Source organism: Ammospiza caudacuta, chromosome 1 (assembly GCF_027887145.1).
Source record: "Ammospiza caudacuta isolate bAmmCau1 chromosome 1, bAmmCau1.pri, whole genome shotgun sequence".
NCBI lineage: Eukaryota > Metazoa > Chordata > Aves > Passeriformes > Passerellidae > Ammospiza > Ammospiza caudacuta.
Genome location: NC_080593.1, coordinates 70,732,758 through 70,747,117, shown reverse-complemented (window position 1 = coordinate 70,747,117; position 14,360 = coordinate 70,732,758). Strand labels below are relative to the sequence as shown.

Here is a 14,360-nt window from a genome sequence, read left to right as displayed (position 1 = left end):
TCTGTAAACAAAAATCCTTACCTTTTGACCTTTCTCTGCACTTTTGGCTCAGAACAGAGTTCCCCATAGACAACCAGCAGCGCTGCCCAAGTTCACAGTGCAGAACCACACGCGTTAGATTTGTCCCACTACTGAAAACAACACATACGCACCGAGTTGGTAGGGAAATAGAACTTTATTCCAAGACGTGAGCTGAAGCAATGAGCATATGAAGCAACAACCACTAGAAAAAAAGTGAAAAACACATCAAATATTTGTATGGCCCCAGTTAAGTCTGAACACAGAAGTCCTTTCAGTAAAATGTACGCACAGGACAAAAGCACATGTGAATCTCAGATGGTCACCCAGAGCATTGCTTTTAATGTCTAAGGAAGAGGTCTCCCCTACAAAAATCTTTAAGCCAGGGAAAAAATCCTTCAAGTAACAAAGTAGAAATGATCTGTTCATTCTGCTTGGCATTGTGGAGAAGGAGGATAATATATCCCAAAAGAGTATGCATCTTTAAGATGTATAAATTCAAAGTCCCTAACACAAGTCTGCTGCCAGACCAAGTACCGTTTTTTTCTTCCTCATTTAGGAAGTCAAGTGAAGTATGCCTGCTAAGCACAGGGGGATCATGCTCTGGAGTGAAACCTACTAACACCACATGGTCTGCCTGCCAGCAAGGAAACTTCATTGACACACACACCCAGCAGACTTCTTTGTCTTTCTAACAGCACCCTACCACTGAAAGCTGCAAACTGCATCAAATTCTGCAAACATTCAAACAAGTATTTCCTTGACTGCCTTAGTACAGAAGGCTAAATGCTGCTTTCCTTGACCTCTCCTTTCACATTCATTTCAGTACCACGGGAAGAAAGCTGCAAGTGCACACAAACAGCAGAGTTGCCTCTGTCTAAGTCACGGGTGGTGGTTATTTTAACCTGGTTTATGTACGTGACATCAAAAAGGGGTAGCTGGACCATTTGTGTGCTATTTGCAAGGTCTGCCAACTTAATTTTGATGCATACATACATACATACATGTGTACATATATATGTATAATGCATGCATAGTAGCTTACAATTATAAGAAAAAAACAATTTATTTATAAACCTGCTCTTTGGGACTCTAGAATTTTAGTGGTTAATCCACTAAATCCACAGGTAATATGAGTTGAATGGTCACTCTTCTTAACACAGTACCATAAATGCATTACTTTAGAAACTGCTATCATGGAGGCTAATCCAATAACAACAACGGCAGCAACAAAATTCATTGTCAGGACAAGTGTCAGTCAGACATTAAAAAAATATGTCTCTGAAGAATTGCATTGTTTTCAAAAAATACACTGAAATATTCTATACAAGAAAATAGGCATCACACTTATGAATCTAATTTTATAACCTTGTACATGTATTAGCTATCCTCAATAAACCATCTACGTTTGCTACCCATCTACAGTAGCTACAGTTTCAAATTGGGAACACTGCAAATTTATGTACTTTCCCTGAGATCAGTAATCCAAAATAAATAGCCCTGCAAAGGTAACAGTGTAAACTCTGGATTTAAATCTTCGGTAAGAATCAGTCCTCAAAAGCCAAGAAGAACATTAAGCAAACGTAAACACAGCAATCATTTTGTCAGTTTTCAGTTAATTCTCAGCAACAGTGGAACCCCATGTGAGACGTAGCATCCAAATGTTGAAGACCCGTCAATTTTATTGTACAATACAGTTGTCCTAGTTGCTCACTTTCCTATCATTGTACCCCTGAATGCATCCAGCTGGGTTTGTGGATGTCCAAATCGTGACCCAGATCTGCTCTTCCACTCTGCACAATCTTTACAGTGCCTGTAAAACCACTCCTTCTGAGGCTCTTACTCTTGAATAGAGGAATGGCGAATAGATGTGTGATAATCCTCTGGACTAGTCACAAGTTCTGGTAAATCATAGCCTCTCAGCAGATGTCCACTGTTTTGTTGAGCAAAGTAATACAGCTGCCTGGCAAACATTGGTTCAACCTTAAGAACAGACAAAATGTTAATCAGACATGTGACAAAACTTCACGCTCCTCATCTTAGTTATTCAGGGTGGCTTTAAGTTAAAAACAAGTTGGGGCAGAACAGTTCTGCTTCCCAGAATGGGAATACAATTTCAATGGTTTCACTAATCTCTGTTTTAAACTAGGTCTTGCCTAGCCCTGCTGCCAAGTGTCTCACTACCTGCACACACTCCTTTCCTTCACCACCTTCATTATAAAGGGACTGTAGCAGTGACACAAATGATGTATCAAAAATTGCAGTCCCTTAGCCAGCCCCAGGCTGTAAGCAATGCCCACAGGACACACATGCCCACAGCCACTCCAAGTGTTTAAATACATGTTGAACGTGTCAAAAGTCTTATCTGCACTGCAAAGTACTTTGAGGACTTAATTTGAAATGTTGGAGCCCTCAGGTAGGCTGAGATATGTCACCAAATGACTGTGTCTGAAGTCAGATTTCAACCTAACATTTTAGGTTACTTTTGTTTCTGTTCATTCAAGCTCTGATGAGAAATTTGTTCAACCACTAAGTGGGATTTGTATGAGTTAACACTGCCTCCACTTCTGTCTCTTCAGAAACCACCATTCCCTCTCAGGGCTTTGGGCTCTGACTGTAAATATTTGAGCTGTACACTGAGAACAAACACCTGAAGCTCTCCTTACTCTCAGTGAAGGACAGGCTGGATTAAACTTGTCCAAAACCCTCTCCTGCTGGTCAGCCTATCCCTCCATGTTAAAAGACACAGGCACTGTTTTGGAGGAAATAAATGCCAAGGTGGAGATGGGAAGGCAGTGGGACAGGTGCCCCAGGCAGCTTTCAGTGCATTACTGTTTGGTGGGATGGTAGGGTCCCACCAGCCCACAAGCCAGGACAGATCAAGAGGATGAGCAGACTGAGCAATTGGCAGAGGGGAAGCAAAGCTCTGGAAAGAGCAGGAAGTACAGGCTCACAGAGAAGATACCAGGACAAGAGATGGATAAGGGGGCTGGAGGGAGGATGCTACAAAGCAGGGATGGAAAGCTGGAAAGCCAAAATAAGAATGGGAAAAAGTTGAGGGAGAGACAAGGATGGGCAACCATCTCTAACCACTGCACAGCTCAGGATGGATTTGTGAGCTTCTCAACTTCCATCCCAGAGATCTGCCAGGCAGCAGTGTGGCAGCACAAAAGCTACACAGCTAAATAGAGGCCACAGCTTGTGGTAGAAATCTGACTTGGCACCCATCCTGCTACCAAAGGGGCTTTCAAAAAACTTAAAAGAGACACCAGTTTTCTTCTCAAGGATGCAGTAAGCAAAGCCCTGCCACTAGTGTGAGCATTACCACCTCTCTTGTGGTTTTATTGGCCAATACAGCCAATTCAGAAAGTACCTGGTCTCAGTCTCCACCCTCACCCTCTCTCAGAGAGCATCCCGAAACAGCAGCTTTGAGTGTGTGTGAGCTGAGGTCAGCCAGCCCATGAGCCTGACAGCTACTGAACCCTGAGGCTGCACAGGCAGCCCGTGCATCCCATCAAGGGCTGAGGCCCTTGAGATTCAAGCTGGGATTCTGGAGCATCTTCAGTGCAGTGGGTGTTAAAGCACCACATCCTGCAGCGGCCAGGCAGCCCAAGCAGCTGCACAACAGCACAGCCCAGCAGCTCCAGGTACCTTTCAGCTTTAGATGGGATTTGCAACAGATCAAAAAATGCTCTGTACAGAGGGAAAATCAGGTGCTCTGCCCTACTGAGGGCTTCCAGAGAGCCCTTGGCAGATCTGGGGATTAAACCTTGCTCTGCAAAATGCTGCATCTTCAACAGTTTACCACCTCCCTCATAATCTACATGAGGCACAAAAGCCTGACTGGCAGATTCATATCCTCCAAGGAGTGTGCTTGTTTTAGGTAAGGCAGAAATCCTACTTACATGGGCTGTAATTAGTTTCCTCTGCCTCTGTGGATCTGGAAATTCTTCCCCAAAGCACAGAGCGACCTGATATCTCGGCAGCGGACGTCCATGGTGGGCAAAGGCTTGCAGCTCTGGGAAGAGAGAAAGCACCGTGCTGTGGAATAATCAGGCAAGCATCACACAGCTACTCACTCACTCCCACCACCAGCATGGGAGAGAAAAACAGAATGGCAAAAGGAAAAAAAAGTGTGGGTTGAGATAAAGACAATTTAATGGGTAAAAAGAAACAAAGAAGACAAAACAAAGGAAAACAAGTGATGGAAAAAGCAATCACTTGTGACTGGCTGATCTACACAGGGCCAGTGCCCAAGCAACAGCAACCTCTGGCAAATTCCCCCATGCCCTGTTTTACTGCAGAACACAAGGTCATATGGCATGGAATATCCCTCAGCTGGGATTGTTGAAGCCCTGACTGTGCCCCTTCCCAGACTCTTGTCCACCCCAGACTGCAGCCTGTGAGGGCAGAGTGAGACAAGGAGAAAGCCTTGACATTGTGCTTGCACTGTGCAACATCAGCTGAACTGTCTCTGGTGTTATCTGCACTGTTTAGGTCACAAATCCAAACCACAGCACCACAAGGACCACTGTGAAGAAAATTAACCCTGCTCCAGTCAAAACCAGTGGAGGCCAGTAAGACAGACTTTGAGGATGACCTTGGAACACAGTGGAGAAGATAAAGTAACTCCAGGGGTTGATGAGAGAGGTCAGGAAAAAGACAAAAGGTAAGCACAAGACACTGAGTTTGCAGACCTGCCCTGGAATCAGGGGGAGCTGGTTACAACACTGCAACTCTTCTGTGTACTTTGTCTCACGATTAATTTCATAATTAATGAAACCAAGAGGTCTTCCAGTTAGTACTTCTATGGGACCCTGAGAGCAGAACCCTGGAGCAGACACCTCTGGTACCATTCAAGGGAACCATTCAAGCAGACACACAAGAGCAGCACTGAAATGGCTTGGTAGTGCCAGAGACACAAAATACTGCCAGGCCCAAAAATTAGCCACAGCCAGACTGTGACAGAGGTGAGGTCACTGCCACACTGTCTTTGTCACACTGAGGTAAGGAAGGGGAAGAGGCCCTACTTCAGCCATGTACTGAGCCAGCAAAAGAGCTTTCTGTGTCTTCTGTGCCCCTGCACTCTCTTTGCCAGCCTATAACCTAGTGCAAAGTGAAATGATGAAATATTGTTATTCTAATAGTCAGTGTCCCCTGTGAAAAGTAGCAGGGGAGGCCTTTATAAGGTACTCCCACTCAGACCAGAATCTCCAGTGTTGTGGACCAAATGTTGTTGTTTTGATACTGCATTTCCATCCAGAAAAGACAAAATTCAATCTAACACAATATCCTTGCTGAAGTGTGTGTTGAGTGCTGTGTTTCTACACAGCTGATAGGTAAATTTTCCATTTTAATTTATAACCCTGTTCATGCTTTCTGGAAAAAGCTGCAATTAATATTAAAGCCAATGCATTATAATGAAGCACCCTCCCTGCTAGAAAGGGAAAGGAGAGCCTTTGAACTTGACATGACAAATGCATCTTGTCCCAAAATACACCCCTGTCATTCCTACTCTAACTGCAGGCTTTTCAGACCAAGGTGTGGATTCAGTGGCTATCCCAACCCTGGCTTGGACTACAACTCCTACTGAGAGGGCCAGTAAAACAAGTAAAACAATGGGCAGCTTGCTTAAAACATGGAGTAAAATGTAGCTTTCCCCAAAGTCTCCCCAGAAACCCCTGAAGTGTGCCATATCCTCTGGGGATAAGGCAAGAAAGAAGAGATTTTTCTAAGGAACTCTGCTTCCCTCTGTGCTGCTACAGGACAAAGAAGGATGACCCACCCAAGTCCAATCCAGCTGATGTGCAACTTCTTTCAACTTCCTCTTTCCCTTGCTTTATTTGGCCTCAGCAATTCTCCAAGTCCTGAGTACCCGTGGGAGTGTCCATAGCACAGAGCTGGAGGAGAAAGCCCTTTCTTTCCCACCACCAGGACAATCATGGTTTGAATTCAGCCCTGCACTTCTCCAAAACCTTCTGCTTACTCTCTTTTCCATTCCAGGCCCAAGTGCATCATTCAACACCAAAGGGCTCCCCCTGAGCCTCCCCAAACCCTTCCCACCTCCTGATACTCCTGCTCCAGCTGCCACTCCTTCTGTCCCACCAACTGTTCTCTGGCTGCCACCTCACACTCCAAGCTCTCTTCCTCTGTTCTCCTACTCTCCACCCAGCCCAATTTACAACAATTACCATGAATTTATCTCTCTCCACAGAGAGCATTTCCCTGGTTTCTGATTTATTGCCCCATTTTAGCTTTCTCAGCAGCAGAGGCTTCTCAGCCCAGGCCCCAGTGCTCCAGTGCAGTTTGCATTGAGGGTTCAGCTCCTCAGTGGTTCCCCAAGAACTGTGGCTGGTTCATAGCACTTCTGCATCTGTCCCTTTCTCTGCTGTTCATAATTCCCTCTCCTGGCAGAGATCACCTGCCTCTCTTCCCAGGGGAGTCCCAGTTTCCCAGGGTAGGGGAATCCCTGAGTTTGCTTGCAGGCTGGGACCCCAGCACATTCAATTAACACAGCAGATGTGTCAGGCCCATGGCAACTCACTTCCAAACTGCACTGAGCACCATCACATGCAAAAACTCACTTTGCACATGCCACAGACCGTGACTGCAACCACACACTTGGGTTTGCACAGGCACTGGTGCATAATTTAGGAGGGGTGAAAAATAACTATTGCTTGAGCTTATCTTTGGGGTTGGGTGTCTAAAAAGAGATGTCCTGTCAACCATTTGGAAGAACCCAGAGCACATCTAAAAAACCACCTGAGAAAAGGGAAAGGGATTTCCAAAACCATCACAAGGCACAGAATTATACATCTTTAAATTAGCATGTGATTGAAGCCCAACCCAATGCCTGACCTCAAATTCCCCTTTCTAACTGTCAATTCTCACATCTATATAAGATTTCTCTCTTTAAATGCAATTTTTTCTTGGCTGTTTCTCTAGGACAGCGTGTCAACCTTGGAATATAAAGTATGCTAAAACTGATGATTTGGATTTCATTTGTTGGGTTTTCTTTTAATTTTGAAAGGCATTATTCTCCTGTGAGTGTCATGCCAGTGCTGATGCCCTGTTCTAGTAATGAAACACACCAAACCATAGCAACTTAGTTCACCTCTAAGTGATGCCAGAAATATCCAGAAAGGACCAATATCTATTCCTGCTGCCCAAGCTGTCCTCTGGGACAATGACCACCTCCCACCAGTTCCTCTGAGTGGACAGCTCTCCTCTCTCTAACTGTGCAGGTGTGCTGGGAAGTGGGGTTGAAGCTTTGCCCCTTCCCTTCACAGGCTGTAAGGAGAAGGCACTGTCCTAAAGCACTGCCCTGCTTCCTCTGCACTGCCTGGTGCAAAATGAGACCTTTCAGAGAGCTCTGGTGAGGTACACACCTCCTTGCTTGGAATATCAGGCAGTCCTGAAATTCCAGAGTTTGTGAAACCCTTTTGAATTCCTAGGTATCTTTTAGACACTGGCACAGACTGAAAAGAAGGTTTGCTACTGAAATTTGTGTACTCAGGGCAAGACCTCAGGCTTGCTCTGGGTCAAGCTGAGAGGAGTGCAAGTGCATCCCACAGACCTATCCAGGACTTAGACTAGCAAACCAAGATGAGGATCCAGTTTTCTGTGTCAATTTATGGAAGAACTATTTTGCTAGGTTCCTCCTTATGCTTCATATAGAAATGTGAGAGATTGGGTGTCACCAGCTGAGCCTCAGCTGACTCCTGCTGGTCTGTGCAGGGGCACTGAATGTGCAGAGAGGGGAAATTCACAGGATTACTCAGGATTCAAGCACCCCTTGGCTGCATTGGCCCAGAAGCATCAAGGGGCAATTCTCACTTGAATGAAAAGAGCACTGCCATAAAGCTGATTTGGACAGTGACAGGTGACATTTCCAAAAGGACATCAAAGCCCCAGTGGGAATTACCTGCTAAGAAGCGCTGAGTGTCGAAGAGCTTGCACGTTTGGTCCCGCTCCAGCTTGTTGGGTCGGTCACTGCAGAGCGCCATCGGCCCATCCCAGTAGATCCTGCTTTGGCAAAGTCTCTTAGCGTAGAGGCCATCAGGTGCCATCCACAGGATTACTCCTCGCTCCAGGTGGCTCAGCAGTTTCTCTATGTTCTTCCTCTGGCCATTATCCTCTGGATAAGGGAAGACAACTTGGTCCAGGCTGCTGACCTCGTAGCTTTGGCCATGGGATATCCTGCAGCCCTCAGGGCTGGAAGTTGTCACCTCCTTCACCAGTATTTCACGGTAGTACAAGCAGATGTGGAGTCGGCAGTCTACAAGGAGAAACAAGCAGACAAACAAAAAACAATCCCTGTGATAAATCAGTACGGATGTTTAATGTTTCAGATCTGTGCTAAGGCCAAGAGACAAGTTTACATAAGATTTCTGAGCCCAGCAGTCAGCACCACCCAGAAGGTCATATCATTCAAAAGAATAAAAATAATATAAATACTGAAATTTTAGGGACACAGTAGCATTAATGTTCTCTCATCTTATTAAAAGGGCTACTGATGCATGGGAATTTCGTAGAACTAAAATCCCACCAAGTTCACATTTCCATTTAAAAGGAAAAATCTGCACAGAAAAAGTTGATGTTGGTCACATTTTCCAAGTTCACGTCACAATTAAACCCACTGGCTCAGTACACTTCCTCAGATTTAACAAGGAAGTAGCTGTGTTTCCCCCCAGACTTTGCATAGAAAAGGCTCCTGCACAGGAGACCTGCAAAGCTGCACTCAGCTGCCCAGAGAGAAGCAACTGCTGGCTCCAGCTCCAACAGGGCTGTGCTCAAAATCCCCTGCCTTGCTTTCAAATGGCCATTTGGTCCACTTGGCTGACTCCTATGAATTCACACAGCACTGAAAAAATATATATAATACCCACATGTGTGTACAGTGTATGCTCACACACACACACAAAGACACACACATCTACACACCCACGCTGCCCCTGACTCAGGAGAGCAATCCCACTTAAGAAACCCACCAAGCAGCACTCTACAGGTCTATCCACTGTCTATGACAAGCACATTCCCACACCTTTTCCCAGAATTACTCAGAAAGTTCCCCAGCATCCAGACATCTACAAACCTGGCTGAAGTAACTTCCCTTTTCTTTCCCAAATGTCATTTTTTTTCCCCACCAGGAATAACAAAGCAGAGCAAAGCCAGATGGCACCAACAGGAGCACCACAAGCACTACCAATTTTGGGGAGGGTTCTCCCAAATGAAACCCTGAGCCTGAAGTCACTGACACTCCTAAATTGCCAAACTCCCCAGGGAAGGCCTGATTTGGTGTCTCACCAAAGCAACCCAGCACTAACACCACAAGCCAGCCAAGCACTTCCATAAGCTTTAACCACCTCCATCCCTTGGAGCTGGGGCTGGAAGTGCTTAAGTATCCTGGAGAGCAAACTTACAACCATACACCCAAATTCACTCATTAAAGAGGATTAACTTTCTTTTTTTTTCTTCTTTTATCCTTTAATCTGAAAGGAGAGATGGTGCCTGAGCAAGGCAGAAGGGGGAGTCTCTTGCCAAGCTCCCCAGGAAGCCTGGGGGGTTGTGGACCTTACCTGAGAGAGCGAGGGCTTCACCAGACCTTATGCTTGGCTCAATCGGGATGCCAGGAGTCTGGGACTCAGGAGGAGCACAAGCATAAAAGGTTCCTGTCACCTGACAACCTGTTTTCACAAACAAAAGTCAGTGACAGAGGCCTAAATCCTAGAGGAAAAGCTAGGGCAGAGATCACAGCAATGCAAAAGTGAGTTTTCCTGGGCCCCAACAGGAACTCTCTCTCTCTTTCCCCTTCTTAAAAAGGCCCTATTTCCCAATTCCTCCAGGCAGGCCAACTCTACCAATCACTCCAGATGTTACCCGGACTATATTTTCAATTGGATCCGCATGAAACAATCCCTTTGTGCTTCTATATTCCCCCTTGTCCTTTTCCTTATTTAACATGTTATTCCATTAAAGAAATAATTTACATTTTTAACTAGACTACAGTGCTCTTAAAAGTCGCCTGCATGAAACAATCCATATTTCCAAAAAACTTTACTTATGATGGGTATAACAATAAAGCTGGGATTAACACTGTTTAAATGTAGGTGAAGAAAAATGTGCAGCAGAAGATTATTAGGGTTTTATTAGCATAACTACTATTTAGAACTACTAAACTGTTCCAACAGATGCCTTTGAGTAGGTGGATTATGCCATGGAAAACTGATGTTTTTCCTGTTTATTAATGCAAATAAAAGTCTTTGGAGGATGATGCAAGTGACTGGCAGACAAGAACACTTTACCTTTCCCAGTGGCAAAACTCACCACAATCAGGAGCTGGAGTAACTGGGATAAAAAACACCCACCCATCTCTTGATGCCTTTTATAGCCCAGTGAGAAACACAGTATCAACCCTAACAACAGCCTACAAATTCAGCAAAGGATCCAAATGTGTGCAAGTGCTGCAGAGGATGTACTTCAGGGCAGAGCTCACTCTGCTTGCTTGATTTTTTTATTAGCAAATAACTGAGCTAAAGAGCAAAACATTCTGCCTGATAATTCCAATATACTGCCAGTAAAGTTGCAGTGCACTGAGTATTTACTTTTTAGCAGACCCAAATATTTCTCTGCATCAAAACCAGGAGAGAGCTGCCCTCTGAAAATATAGCACCTACTCCAAGGGTCCTTTCTTACTTTCCATCCTTTCCTGCCCTTCTGAACCAGGTGGTTCTCCTCACAAAGCAAATGCCTGCATCCTCAGGTGAGTTACCCTGCAAGCATCTACAGCACACAGTTCCCTTTCTCTTATGTTTTATTTCTTGCAAGCTTCAGCACAGCCAATTTTCACAGTCTGGGCCTTTTCCTACAGATGCAGAGCTTGGAAAGCCATGATTGTGTTAGGCTCTGGTACTGTGAGATCTTTGGGGAAGGAAACATTCCTTTATTCTGTTTCTGCTGTACCAGCCCCAAGAGAGTCTCAATCCATGACAAGTTGTCCCACTGCCACAGCACTAAAATAAAGTAATAATTCCAGCTTTCCCCTAGGGCGAATAATGTCAGTGTAACCCACAAGGCTGGAGGGAAAACCTCACTGGTGTATGCCTCAAAGTCCAAAATCAGAGAGAAAAGCTAAAGAACATATGTTCCCATTTGGGGTTTTTGTGAGGGCTGGTTGCCTTCTTTATTGCTCAGGGCTTTTGAGACAGCTGAGGACTTTTGGGGGCTGATTTCTATCAATGTAGAGAACTGCACAGCCCACACACCACACATACAGTGGCAGCAGATGCAAGAGCCAGGACAAAGGGGGCTCCCTTTCAAGGGAACCCAGCACTCCTCTACATCCACATCTGTTAATTCCAAAGCCACAAATAACGAGCCTGAGGAATCTGGGGTCCCTCCAGGTGTTCAGCCTCAGCAAGCAGCCCCGAACAGGGGTGTCTTACCATTCTCACAGGCGGGCCCTTGCCAGTGATGGCCGCGAGCGGCGAAGGGGATGCTGGCGCACTGGTACGGAATGTCGGGATGCGGCTGCTCCGGGGCAAACTCCCTCCAGTTCCGCTCGTGGGGCACCATGTAGTTCGGCACCTACTCGATTTAATGAGGTATTCTTTCAGCAGGCAGCTGTCACAGCTAATGCTATGCATTGCATCAGCTTTCTCATCTCAGCTCCTTGATTTTCCCTGCCAAAGCCCATGGAGGTCCGAGCTGTGCCCAGGCTACGTGCATGGCACTTGGCCACCGCCACCAGTGAGACTCTCAAATGAGTTTCTCCCCACTGGTGTAAATAATAAGAGGAGTGGAATGACAAAAGGCAGTCAAAGCACTGCTGGTAAATGTCTGCTTGAAAGAGCAAGGCTTCATTGGGTGCTCGCAATCTGGCACCAAGAGAATGGCAGTGCTCTAGGAGCTGCTGTCCCACAGAAAAGAGCTATTACTCTGGGATAAACAACACCAAGGGAAATCAATTGCCCTGTGGTCTCATCTGACATTAGAAAAGTTGCTTCTCAATTTCTCAGTTCTCATAATGAAGTTTCTTCGCAGGGAGAACCTGAGAGCCCCCCCAGCAAGGACAGACATAGCACAGAAATTGTGCTGCTCAGTGTAGAGGCACCAATCAAAACACTCAACTATTGCCATACCTGGGATGGTAGTGCAGTGTAAGGAGATGTTAATGGAAAGGGATGGTTCATCATCAATGGCTGTTCCTCCATGCTGATCTGCTTTGCACCTGTGTTCAGCAGAGGGATGAAAATAAATTATGTCAACCACATCTTAAGGAAATCTGAAATCAGCACAATAAAGGCAAATCCATACAACCTGCCACTGAACAGAGAGAGGACCAAAATACCTTCCAGTGCCCACTTGGACTGGATTCCCTGGCCCCCCTGGGGCAGCCTGTCCCTCTGGGCTCTGCAGTGCCCCACAGCACAGTGTGTCCCAGCCTAGTGCACAGTGATGCCAAGCCTTTCCTCTCACTGGCCCTGCCTGGCACCAGGGCCTTCTTGGAAAGGAGGCATGGCCCTGCCCCTGCCCTGGAGGCTGCAGGCTGGGCATCCCTCACTCCCAGCTCTTTCCCCACAAGGCAGTTACCTACAGTCTCCCCCAAAATTGCTCTTCCCTGTATTCAGAACCTAGATCCAGCATGCAATTTTTATTTGCTTTTTTTGCCTGTCCCTTGAACCGCCTGCTTGGCTCTCACTACACAGAACTGGCAGGGAGGCTCCAGCTAAAAGAGCAATTCCTGCAGTGATGTGCAGGCGCCTGTCTGCATCTTCCTGCAGGGGCTCCCTCTCAGTGCTCCAGCTCAAACGCCAGCAGTCCTCCTGCAGACACAGCCTCTCAAGTCACAGAACAAGCTGCACTTGAGCCCTCATTTTGGTCCCTTAAAAGACTTAAAAAGGCTGCAGGGTCATTCCAGAAAAGCACACTTCAGTCCTCATATGCTTGCAATGAGACATTTTCACATTCGGTTACACAGGGAATTTGAGATGCTTTACCTTTTTTGGCTCCTTCTGGCACTATTCTGTACACTTTATAGGGATCTGAGATGTCCAGCTGGCTTCTCTCCACTAGTTCTTCAAAGTCATTGCTCTTGTTCAAAGCACACCTTAATCTTGTCTTCCAGGTAGGGGGATCTGGTTTATCAATGCCCTCTCTGAACTTTCCTTTAAAAAGAGCCCAAGCCTGGAAACATTTCAGATAATCAAAAGAGCAGGAAAATGGAAAAAAAAAAAAAAAGGAAGAAAAAAAAAGAAAAAAAATAATCAAGTACAAGGCATAATGCTTGAAACAGTATACAGTGTGTGTGCTTATGTGTGTGTGTGCTTACATGGGCATGAATTGTTCATGAATTTACTCCGCACAGGTTTAGGCTAAAAAATAGCAGCATGGCACGGTACAAAAAACAGTTTAGTGGGCATAAGAAAGGGGAATGAATGTGGAAACAGATGTGCTGTGGTCCCAGAAGCATTTAGCTCCACACAGAGAACTGGGGAACGGTGGCTTTCCCACAAACACAGGGACACCAGGGCACAGCCAGGCAGTGCCCAGCACAGCCAAGCAGCAGAAGCAGCCTGCAGAGGCAGGTGGCAAGGATGGGATGGTGAGGAGCATCCCTCCTGCCCTGCCAGCGCTCCACCATCCCCAGCCCAGGCTGAGCCTCACCTTGAAGAGGGCGGCGTCCTCCTCGCGGTTGTAGTCCTGCTTGCCAGCGTGCTTCCAGGGGATGCGGAAGATGCTCTTCTCGTCGTTCTCCCACACCAGCCCGGGGTACTTGCCGCTGTCTATCTGGTCGATCAGCCACTGGCGCAGTTTCCCATTGCCGCAGCTCACCGAGTTCATCCCGCACTCGCCCGGCTCCAAGTTCATGCCACTCCTGTCACAGGTTGGGTGGGGGGGTTCGGGGTGCCCCACCAAGCTGGCCTCTCCAAGCAGGTCCAAGCACTGGCTCTCTGGGAGCTGCTGAGGAGGGGGAAATGGGTAGGATGTGGGGAGAGGCCAACCCACAGGCTGAGCGCTGGGCTAAGTCCCCACCAGCGGTGCCCAGTCCCTGGTGCCACACACACTGCGCCAAACAGCAGCCACGGCATGCTGGGGGCCCTGGGGCCCCGGGAAACACGGTACAGAGCCTCAGGAAACCAGGCACAGCCCCCCACGGCCCTCCCCAGGCACTGCCTGTGCTGCAGACTCTGACAGACTTCCCCCTGTCCCGATGCTGTTATGCATGAACACACATCGGTCGTTGAAGTTTTTGTCGTAAGTGACTTAAGGCACAGCTCCCTTGTCCTGCTGGGAGTTCAGCTGGGAGTTTACTTTTCAACAAAACTAGTTAAAAATCACAT

At 46.7% G+C, this 14,360-nt stretch overlaps 1 protein-coding gene across 1 annotated transcript; it reads right to left on the bottom strand.

Annotated features, from left to right (window-relative positions):
- Positions 1 to 219: 219 nt before the first annotated feature.
- Positions 220 to 13,901, bottom strand: IRF4 (interferon regulatory factor 4). Its single transcript, XM_058813833.1, has 8 exons — positions 13,684 to 13,901; positions 13,017 to 13,203; positions 12,159 to 12,247; positions 11,463 to 11,604; positions 9,597 to 9,704; positions 7,943 to 8,296; positions 3,924 to 4,036; positions 220 to 2,001 (listed from the first exon to the last, which is right to left on the bottom strand). The coding sequence occupies exons 1-8, from the start codon at positions 13,885 to 13,887 to the stop codon at positions 1,858 to 1,860; spliced, it is 1,341 nt and encodes a 446-aa protein (XP_058669816.1). The 5' UTR covers positions 13,888 to 13,901; the 3' UTR covers positions 220 to 1,857.
- Between the last annotated feature and the right edge of the window lie 459 nt (positions 13,902 to 14,360).

Excerpts from the sequence above, each read along its gene's own strand:
- IRF4 (XM_058813833.1), bottom strand. The coding sequence starts at position 13,887 with ATGAACTTGGAGCCGGGCGAGTGCGGGATGAACTCGGTGAGCTGCGGC. Across the intron at positions 11,605-12,158 it reads ACACTGCACTACCATCCCAG|GTGCCGAACTACATGGTGCC; the intron begins GTATGGCAATAG and ends TAAATCGAGTAG. Across the intron at positions 2,002-3,923 it reads GGAAACTAATTACAGCCCAT|GTTGAACCAATGTTTGCCAG; the intron begins GTAAGTAGGATT and ends TCTGTTCTTAAG.